This window comes from Euphorbia lathyris, chromosome 3 (assembly GCF_963576675.1).
Source record: "Euphorbia lathyris chromosome 3, ddEupLath1.1, whole genome shotgun sequence".
In the NCBI taxonomy this organism is placed as follows: domain Eukaryota; kingdom Viridiplantae; phylum Streptophyta; class Magnoliopsida; order Malpighiales; family Euphorbiaceae; genus Euphorbia; species Euphorbia lathyris.
In genome coordinates this window covers 106,325,024-106,335,981 of record NC_088912.1, presented here as the reverse complement: position 1 = coordinate 106,335,981, position 10,958 = coordinate 106,325,024, and the positions used below count along the sequence as shown (strand labels likewise).

General features: G+C 32.2%; 1 protein-coding gene across 1 annotated transcript; it reads left to right on the top strand.

The window, feature by feature from the left end:
• The first annotated feature begins 6,661 nt into the window (after positions 1–6,661).
• Positions 6,662–8,174, top strand: LOC136223567 (phenolic glucoside malonyltransferase 1-like). Its single transcript, XM_066011650.1, has one exon. It carries the CDS (start codon positions 6,690–6,692, stop codon positions 8,064–8,066), a length of 1,377 nt encoding a protein of 458 aa, XP_065867722.1. The 5' UTR covers positions 6,662–6,689; the 3' UTR covers positions 8,067–8,174.
• Positions 8,175–10,958: the final 2,784 nt, after the last annotated feature.

Genomic DNA, 10,958 nt, shown 5'->3' with positions numbered 1-10,958 from the left:
TAATGCTTCTCTTACATGAAACTTCTTTCTTCTTACTGACTGGATCTGTTTCTGGTAAAAGACCCATCACAGGAGAATCTTCCATTTTCTCCTCATCATCAGATACATTTCCGTGTACCTTAATTTCTCCTAAATCCCGAGAATTCTCATCATCATCATCATTTTCTAAGGATTCCACTAGACATTGCATGACAAATTTCTTCTGTCCATCCAAATCATATTTCTCCAATCCCAAATCCTTCTCCAACAACCTCCTGATCCTTTCAAAGGTTAAAGAATCTACTTGTTCTTTGATGTCATTGATGCAGCAACACATAGCTTTCCAAATCTGCGACTTGATCTCCCTCGAATCAATGTCGATTTCTCTTTTCACCATGATTCTCAATTTTCAAGGGAATTTTTGTCTAGCTTTGATACCAATTTTTTGGATTAAATAAATAAACTTTCAAATGTACAGAGGAAGAGTATAATTGCTGGAAGAAAATTCTCTTGCCTTACTACTTGTATTGATAGGTATTTAGAGATTACAGACATGACTCTTAGTAAACAACATTAACTCTATAAATACAGATACAGATCAGAAATGTCTTTTGGACAATACACTGAACCAAATTAAAGACTATTAATTAAGTTTATTATTTCAACATCCTTTAGTCGGTTGCTCAAGCAAACCTTCATATTGAATGAGTATTTTTAAGTTCCCTATTTTCCTACATTATATGCTCTAAAAGATGGTGAAGTTTTTTGGTGGGGTTCCAATTGAGCTAAAAGGCGTAACAATGGGCCTCATGGAATAGATTATGTTTAAGGAAGGAGTATAGTGGGGTAGGGTTCAACATTTGGAATCCTTTAATCTGAGTGGCGAATCCAGGCTTTCAGGGAGCCGGGGGCAAAATTCTATGTAAAAAAATTTTAGACAAAAAATATAAAAATATAAAATTATTCAATTTTTTATGAAAAAAAATGCAAAATTGTTCAATTTTTTGTGACGAAAAATGCAAAATCGTTCAATTGTCATGCATTATTTTCATGATTTTTTTTTGATAAAAAAAGTAAATTATAATGTTTCCGACTCGTAATCATCCATTTCCAGGATTCTCGGGTTGTTATGCATCAAATATCCCTAACGTTTTGGGTCAGGTGCAATTTTATCCCTAACATCTAAAATGGTGCAATTTTACCCCTAATGTTTGTAGTCAATAACAATTTTATCCCTAACGTTGATAAATTGGATCAATTTCAGACACTATTATAAAATACAGTCATTTTTTTCTTTATTTTGCACCAATTGCATATCAATTTTATAATTTTGCACCAATTTTACCTCTAACGTTGATAAATTGGATCAATTTCAGACACTATTATTCATGACCGAGAAGACAGTTTGATGAATTATTTCTCAAATTGACCCAATTTATCAACGTTAGGGGTAAAATTGCTATTGGCTTCCAACACTAGGATAAAATTGTACCATTTTAGACCCCCTTTGACCCCCCTACATCGCATTAAAAAAAAAATTAAAAATCCAAAATTAAGGGTTAAAGTGCAAAAATACCCCCCTACATCCGCCCCTGTTTAGTCTTGCTTTTCTCGCTAAACAAGCTTAGAATCTAGATTCTCGTAATAATGCTCTCGCATATCATACTATGAAATCTAAATATTTTCGAGATGGAGACTTTTGGTCAGCTCAGTCGAGTAATAACACGAGCCTTGTTTGGTGGAGCATATTAGAAGCTAGGTCTATTATTGTTCGGTGGAGTAGATGGAGGACAGGGAAAGAATTTGGCTTATGTTTGTCGGGATCCTTGGATAGTTAATGGTGAAAATTTAAACCTGTTACGTGCATGAAGGATGGGTTTGAGGATTTAAGGGTGAGAGATTTTTATGTGGACTGCATGACGAGGGGTGGGACTTGGATTTACCGGACTATATATTTTTGCCATAAGATGTAGCATACATTCTTACTATACCAGTAGGTGTTGTGGGTGAGGATAAGCTAATGTGACAATTTGAAAAACGTGGTACTTACTCGGTTAAGTTGAGATATAGGATCGTTTTTGGGCATGCGTTTGAAGATGATGGACTGAGACTCTGTTCTTTATCGCTGAACTGAATTAAATTTAACTGAATGCTACTGAACTTAACTGAATGCTACCGAACTTAACCGAACTTAACAATAATAATGATATTAGACTTTAAAATAATTTTAATGCTAATATTGGACATTAATAAGCTTATAATAATAATAATAATAATAATAATAATAATAATGGTTCTAATAATAATAATATCAATAATAAATAAATATATTATTATAGATAAAATTAAATTGAATATCAAATAAAATCTCGGCTTGATAAAATCTTGGTTCGATAAAAGCCTATGAAATTAAATAAAAATGAGTCTAATTTAAATTAAAAATACAAATTACATACAAACATAAATTTACATATAATTTAAAGCCTATGAAATTAAATACAAATTTTCATATGAATACAAACTCTTAACTTTTTTATTACAATTAAGGGTTAAGGTGCAAAAATACCCCTAACGTTTTGGGTCAGGAGTAATTTTACCTCTAACGTCTAAAATAGTGCAATTTTATCCCTAACATTGATAAATTTGGTAAATTTGAGAAATAATTCATAATATGGATGCAATTTCTAATTTTCAAATATGGATGCATACTTTAAATTTTATTTTTTATTAAACATATATACTATAATAAACTATCATTTCTTGACTTTTATCTAATTTATAGATAATGATAAACTATAAATGAATAATAATAATAATAATAATAAATAATGATAAATTATTGGTTGAGAGTTTACCTGTAACTGTAGAGATCATGCGTTCGAATCAAATGGGTGGGGTGGGGTGGGGCTTTTTCTTTCTCTTTAATGTAATCTTCCTTTGTTTCATATAAGTGCATTGCGCACAACTTTAAAATAATAATAATAATAATAATAATAATAATAATGATAATAAACTATATAAATAATGATAAATATTGAATACTGAAACTGGATGCTGAAACTGAATGCTGAAACTGAATTGAGTTGAACTGAACTGAACTGGTTGCTACTGAACTGAACTGATTGTTACTAAAATTAAGTAATAAAGAACAGGGCCTGACAGAGGTTGGGAGTTGGACGAATATATGGAAGTTAAATTTGTGTGTACTGATATGCTTCTTAACCATTAGTGTTTATTTCTTAAAGGATTTCCAATAGATAACGTTTATGTGGTGTGTAATCAAGTTGGGGAGCATAATTTTCATTTCTTCATTGATTGCAAATTTGTCATATATAGTTGGGAGGCTGCTGGAATTTCTTTGATGGATATTCACATCTCAGTTTTTGATGGTTGGGTGTCCAGTGTGCTACAAGCACTCCCTTCTAGCGCGGGTAAGGAGCGTGTTTGTACGACCTATGGTCTACCTCGAAGAAGATGAGCAATGTTATGTTAAATGCACTAGGTCGTCCATTGCTGGCCTGCCGCAGCTGGTTTCTTCAAAATCAATACTGATGCTGCTTTTTAAGAGGGACCATATTGTCAGGGCCGGCCCTGGGCATAGGCCCGGGGTGCGCCGGCCTAGGACCCAGGGTTGGAGGGGACCCAAAAAAAAAATTTTAGCCTTATTTATATACACGAAGTTTATTTGTTTTAATATAAATAGTGATAAAATCATCGGGTCCAATACATGAATATCATAATTAGGTACAAAATTACAACTTAGTAATATCACCAAACTTAATTCTTAATATGTCATTATTATCTATGTATTATGATTTTACACCATAATTTAAGAAATATAGACTCCAATTCATAAATCATAAATCCTAGAAAATATATTTAGACTTCTAATTTATAAATTCTAATCCTTAAAATATATTAAAAATACTGATTTTACTAATTTGAAATAATCCAGAATTATGACTTGACATAGTTGTAAATAGTTTTTAAAAGATGAATTTCTGTGTAATTTTTCCAAAATCATATAGGATGACCCATTGTTAAAAAAAAATTTAAAGCCCTATTTTGTTATGTATAAATTTTTTATTATTAAATGGGCCTTTATTGCTTATTTTACCTAGGACCCCTAAATTGTCAGGACCGGCCCTGCATATAGTGGGGTTTGCTGTGTTTGTGGTAATTATTTGGGATGGATAATTATGTGTTGGAGAAGATGGTTTGTTGCTTGCTGGTCTGCCGTTATGGCAGAAGCATTGTGCTTATAAGAGGCCTTGGATTGGCTTAAAAATACGAGACTTAAGGGTGTGTGGGTGGAGATGGATGCAAAACAGGTGGTAGATAGTTTAAATAGCAGAGTCCATTTTGAGTCCGAGTTTGGTAGTATCGTTCATTCTTGTCAGAATATTACTAATTTACTATGAACTGAAGTGTTCATGTGTTTTATGCTAAGGGAAAATTTTAGAATACTTTATTCCAATCCATTCATACCACATATATATTATACGAAGATGCAAGATAGTTGTTGATACTGTTATTAAATTGTATTTTTCTTGACCTAATCTCTATTTATGAACCTTAGCACCTTCGTTTGTGAGATTAGTGATTGAGTTTGATATAATCGTTAATACAATTTTACTTATTCAGAGAACACAACCCAATATTTAATAGTACTATAATCTAATATATTTTTGACTATAAATAAAATTTCAATTTCAATTATAATTATTTCTTTTATTTTTTTGTTGTTTGATTAAGTTATGCGGGTCCAAGTTGTATTAATGGTTTATTTTTCTTTAAATAATAATAATTCATCCCTCAATAATAATAATAATAATAATAATAATAATTATTATTATTATTATTATTATTATTATTATTATTATTATATGTACAATTATCATCTCTCAAATAAAATTATTATATATAATTTGTTAAACATTCCATATTACTTAAGTGAAGCGTTATATAATTTTATACGCCTAAGACAATTTTCTTCATTTGAAATACCTTTTAGGGTGAGTTAGATTTTTGTTTACATGGTATTAGAGTAATTATATTCAATGTTGGAGCCCCGCTAAAATTAACGTCATGCATCAAATAAATTAGATGCGACTGGACATGTTAAACATCCCATATTACTTAATTGCAGTGTCCAAAAGAAGGTCGCATAGACCGTTTAGGTATTCAAAATTGAGAATCTGCCCCTATTTTCTTCGATTAATCTCTTTATGTGTTTTTTTTCCTACGAGATTTTTAACCGCATAGGCTGACTCGACGCCGGCTAGTTGTCGCCTAAGCAACGATGAACAAAAGTATTTTTTATTATAAATTTATTTTTTTCCTTATTAGAATTCACTTTTGAGTTGTTTCAATAATATTGTTATTGAAATGTTGATGTTCGAACATTTTTTAAAATATAGGTTACAAATATACGTGTTTTTCTACATTAAATAATTTTATTTTATTACTTTTAGATAGTATAATACATATTTTAATTGAATTTATATAATAATTTATTAATTAACAAATGAAAGTACAAAAAAAAAATACAAATCCGATTAATCCCTGATTAATCCTCGAGGCCATGTCCGCCCCACTAGCGTCTAACGTTTTTTTAATTGGAGAGTTATATTCCTCCTCATATGTGTAAGGTACGATACCTTTTGGGGCGAATTTTCATGTAATTGTAATCAAACTCAAGATCTAAGAAATTAGAGGTTCTACTCCTCAATCTATTTTGAATTGATAAATACAATTTACATTATTTATCAAGAAATAAACTAGCCAATAACTTGTAAGAGACATTTTGCAATACTTCCGAAATGAATAATTTAGCTACTCAATTTAACACCATATACGTTTTTAACACCAATCATCTCCTATGTAATGTATATTAGGTTGAGCAAAATAACAAGTAACTAATGGCCAAACTAATAATCAAATCGAAATCTTAATTTGCTTCTCTTATTTTTAAATTCTTGTTTTGTTATGTTTTTATTTATGCTTAGTTTGGTAATCGATTATCGATTTAGTTATTCCGTAAAAAATATTAATTTATCCGAAAATGAATCCAAGTTTATATATAAATAATAATAATAATAATAATAATAATAATAATAAACCATTATTAGATCTTTACTGTCTAACTTAAAATTTTAGTTAAAATAGTTTATTGACATGATATATATTTGCAACCAAAAACGCAGTATAATAAACTTATCTCCTATTTATATTTTATAACAAAAAATATTTGTCAGGTTGGAAATTTGAAAAAAAAAATTCTTTGTGTGTATCATATATAGTGTTCTAAAAATCGGCTTAGGCGGTAGTTTAGGCAGAAATTTTTACAATACCATCCTAATTTCTTCAAATCAATCTTATAAATTTATTATCGATTTTTGGACATCTAGACGGCTCAAGCAGACCCAATTGACTCTTTTAAAAAGATAGATTCTTAAAGTTTTGTATCAATTTTTTAAATTTTAAATAAAGTATTAAATAACTGTTAAACTAGTGTCAGGTATCTTTTACAATCTTCATCATGTATTGACCAACTAAGTAGAAAGTTCATGTGTCCTACCTACCTAAACTTTATGAATTTTATTATTATTATTATTATTATTATCTTTATCTTGCCTAAACTTTTATGCACAATAAATATGAACTCAAACAATGATTTAAATTGTTAATCCACGATTGAACTACAAGTCATGGCAACTAGTTATAACTATTCTCTTAAGGTGCTCGAAGTGTGTCGAGTTACTCCATTCACCAACTCAGCAACACCTCTTGTTGAGTTATGTCTCCCTCTTACACATTTCGATATGTTTTGGGTTAAGTTATTTCCTATTGAGCGAATATTTTTCTATCAACTTAGCCAACATGAGTCAACTTACACTTTCTTCAACTCAGTATTACTTCCTAGACTTAAGCATTCTCTTTCCCTCACTCTAACCCATTTTCTACCAATAGCAGGACATATCATATGGCCCGTGGGTACAGAGAAACCATCATTCCTCTACACTCCAAGCGACGGGGTTTCATTGATCGTTTCTGAGTCTAACTCGGACTTCAACGGCCTTAGTCAGAATGAAATGCAGGAAGCAATAGCTTTACATCCATATGTCCCAGAGTTACCGGTTTCCGACTCGAAAGCCGCCATTATCGCCTTTCAAATAACGTTTTTTCCGAATCAAGGCTTCTCTATAGGCATGTGTTTTCAGCATGCAATGATCGACGGAAAAAGCATAGCCATGTTTATGAAATCATGGGCGCATATATGCAAAGTGAATTCTGACATGGCAACATTGTTACCACTTGAGCTAACTCCTATTTTTGATCGAACAGCCGTTGAAGAGCCACAAGGATTGGGCATGTTTTACCCGAAAAGCTTAAAACATCCAGGAGTAATAAAGGATATGGAAAACATAGTACGAGCAAATTTTGAGCTTTCGCGACAAGACATAACCAATCTCCGACGGAATATCGTTTCTCAGCAAAATGGAAAAGAAGAAGAAGATTCAAAGTGTATGCATTTATCAACATTTGTTCTTTCCTATGCATATATTATAGTAACCATTGTTAAAGCCAAGAATTTGGAAAGAAAGGGAAAGGTTGGATTCCTGTTTCCAGCAGATTGTAGATCCCGTTTGAACCCTCCATTACCAACGAATTACTTTGGTAACTGTGTCGTCCGAAGTTCAGCATTGGTCGATACGGAAACAATCCTTGACAAAAATGGGACTGCTTTCGTCGCCAATGAGCTTAGCAAGATGATAAAAGGGTTAGCGACGAGAGTGAAGAACATGAGTGTTGAGCGAGAAATTGAAGAAACTTTCAAATTAAAAAACATTATGCAGGTTGCTGATGTTGTGATCCGAGTTGGCGGGTCACCTCGGTTTGAGATATATGAAACAGATTTCGGATGGGGGAAGCCAAAGAAGACACAAGTTGTATCCATAGATAAGGGTGTATGGATTTCTATGGCAGAGAGTAGCCATGGAAATGGAGGAATTGAGATTGGTTTGGCTTTGAAGAAGAGTGAAATGAAGATGTTTACTTTTCTATTTGCTAAAGGGCTTAAATAAATTTATAGTTAGAGAATTAATTCTAGCCTATTGTATCAGTTGAATTCAAAAAATAAATATAGCCTGCAAGCATTATTTTTCATTTTAATGAAGTATGATATTCATCTTCGTATTTTCTTAGAATCAGATCTGAGGTCCAATAAAACATTTCAAAGTTTTTTTGGTTTTCCCAAAAGAGACATAAGGGAAGTAAAGCCATTTCAAAGGATCACATTTAATACTCGATCAAAATTCATGTTCTACAAAGTTTGCAGAGATTGGAAGCAAATCTTTTGTTTCTATTTTGTCCGTTTTTATCAGTTTTTCTAGTATTAAAAAAAGTTTTTATGTGAATCCTTTTAGACTACACAATATATTATTTGAAATAAATGAGAACTTCTGTTATTTACATGCTAAAAGATTGAAATAAACGATATATTTTTATTTTTATCAATTACTGTCTTGTTTCTGTTTGTTTAAACAGATTAATTGCCGTTTGGCATATGTTAGTACATGTACGTTAATTGAAGCTGGATCGGGTTTTAATAACACGGCCACTTCAGAGGCTTTAGGCCTACTTGTACCAGTGGCAACGTGTAAGCCATACTAAAAGTCTAGGAAAATTCATTGGTATGAATTTTAAAGACTTGATAAAAGAAAATATGTTTTCTTTAGAAATGATTATGATATGCGAAAATTCCATATTTGACATTCTCGCGCGCGCATAAATGTGGATTTATATTAGAAATGTGAAATGTCATAAATTGAAAAATCTGAGCAATGATGTTATATAGCCGAGTTAGACTGGTAGATAAACATTAGTTGGCTAGATTTAATTTATGAAAGGCACTCAAAATGTAAAAATCAAATTGTCTTAAAATAAGTACGTCACAGTAATGGAATTGAAGAAAAATATCATATCAATTGGTGAATATGCGGTATAAAAAGCTTTCGAATGATGAACTCGGATAGAAAAGCTTTCGTGTGATAACACCATTAGTCAATTGATCTCAACGAGTGTCATTCTAACTCATTTTGTAGAATCAAAGGATAACACATCGGATCCGCTAACCTAAAGGTTAAACCGAGATCAAATTGAAAAATCATCGAAAGGAATGCGACTAAAGCCCATAGAGAATGCGTTATGTGAAGGAAAACCTACCTAGTTGACTGGATATCCAAAGATCTAGGTTCAAAGGGACAACCTAATTGCATAAACCTTGCGCGTTCACTATGGGGGTTAAACCCTCGTCCATTCCTAGATGTAAACAGTGACACCAACGGAAAAATGTTAAACTATATGCTTTTAATGATACATTGTGCGTCAGTATGCTGAGCAAATAAATCACATATGTCAGAGTGAAGTGGGGTCACTTCGATGGAGACTAGTGTGGGGCCTAGTTCTCTTAAACTCTCGCAGAACCATGCGATGTTCATGACCATAACGAACATAATCATGAGAACCTATACTGTATGTTGATATCTCTGTGGGGTATATCATCGTTTACACAAACGGCAGAATAGTTCAAAGACATCGCGTCTACTAGTCAGCCAGTAAAGTAAATATACTTTCACAATGGAAGGTTCAAGGCACATTAGCTACCTATCCTATGCAGATATCTTCTGTAGAAAGTTATCACCACATCGTAATCGTCTCGTTTCTAATTTTATTCATGTGGGGGATTGTTGGAAAATTTTGAATAAAATTATTTGTTAATTTTAATACCAACAAACACCTCCTTTCATGAACAATCGTGTCCTTCGTGAACAGTCGTGTATGTCCGTGTACAGTCGTGTTTATTCGTGAAATGACATATCCTTTCAAGTTCTGTTTATATAGAACGGATTGCCAAATTCACATACAGCTAGAGAAAATATTCTCTGGGATTCTTCCTGCTCTCTGTCTGTTCACATTGTTCTTGTTTTCATACTCCGGTGATAACTAGGCTACACACGGTTTGAGTTCGCTTGCGTAATCTGTTGTATCCTGGGAGACGATCGTCAATAGCGACGACATCGTCTTAAGAAAACTGCGCCTCAGATTTGTTTAACTCTTTCCTTTTAATTTATTATTTACTGTTCGTGTTTTCTTTCTATGTTCGTTTTATTTTTTAGTTAATCACATCTAACATTTTTAAGACAGACGTAATCGTTAAGAAAATGAAAGACAAAGTGAGAGATGTTTATATAGCTCACATGGAGAAAAGAAAAGAAATGAAGGCAATTAACTAAATGTTGGACAAAAAAAGAAATGAAGGCAATTAACTAACCGTTTGGAGATATTTTCGAAATATCTCAATTTTCAACCTTGATACACTAATAGATTAAGAATTGTTAAAAATAAAAATGAGTTCATCAAAAAAAAAATGCAGGACGTGTTAGAGAAGTTAATTGTGGTTGGGTATAATGAAGCAAGAAATTACAACTTGGAAACGTGATTAAACGAACAAGTTGTAACAATATAGCAATATGTACGACGAAATTAATTGCGACAAATGTGCAAAAATAATTAAATATTAACACACTTGACGTTGTGGCCAAGGATTAGTCAATGGTGTCATTGGAGAGCTTGTGAACGAATGCTTGAAGATCGTACGTTCTGATGTTTCTAGACGTAGCACAAGCTAAATAGATTGTTGGGGGACTGAGGCAAATATGATGAGGATATCCTATCTAGACCCGCCACTCAGACACAACCTGGCAGATGTTGTCCCTAGCCTATGTTGGAGCTGCAAGCAACACGTGTATCAAAAGTGAAGAAGCTTAGACTATGCTATTTTTCCTTTGACATGACACAATGTACATGAGATAGATTTGTTTTCGTGTCGTCTGATTATTTTTCGTGATAGCATATTATTAAAATTCTGTCATCTTAAAGCGTAAGTTTAAATCAACTCAATTTCGTTGTGACCT

What these genes read in the sequence shown, in the direction of transcription:
- LOC136223567 (XM_066011650.1), top strand. Translation starts at nt 6,690, where the DNA reads ATGGCAACTAGTTATAACTATTCTCTTAAGGTGCTCGAAGTGTGTCGA.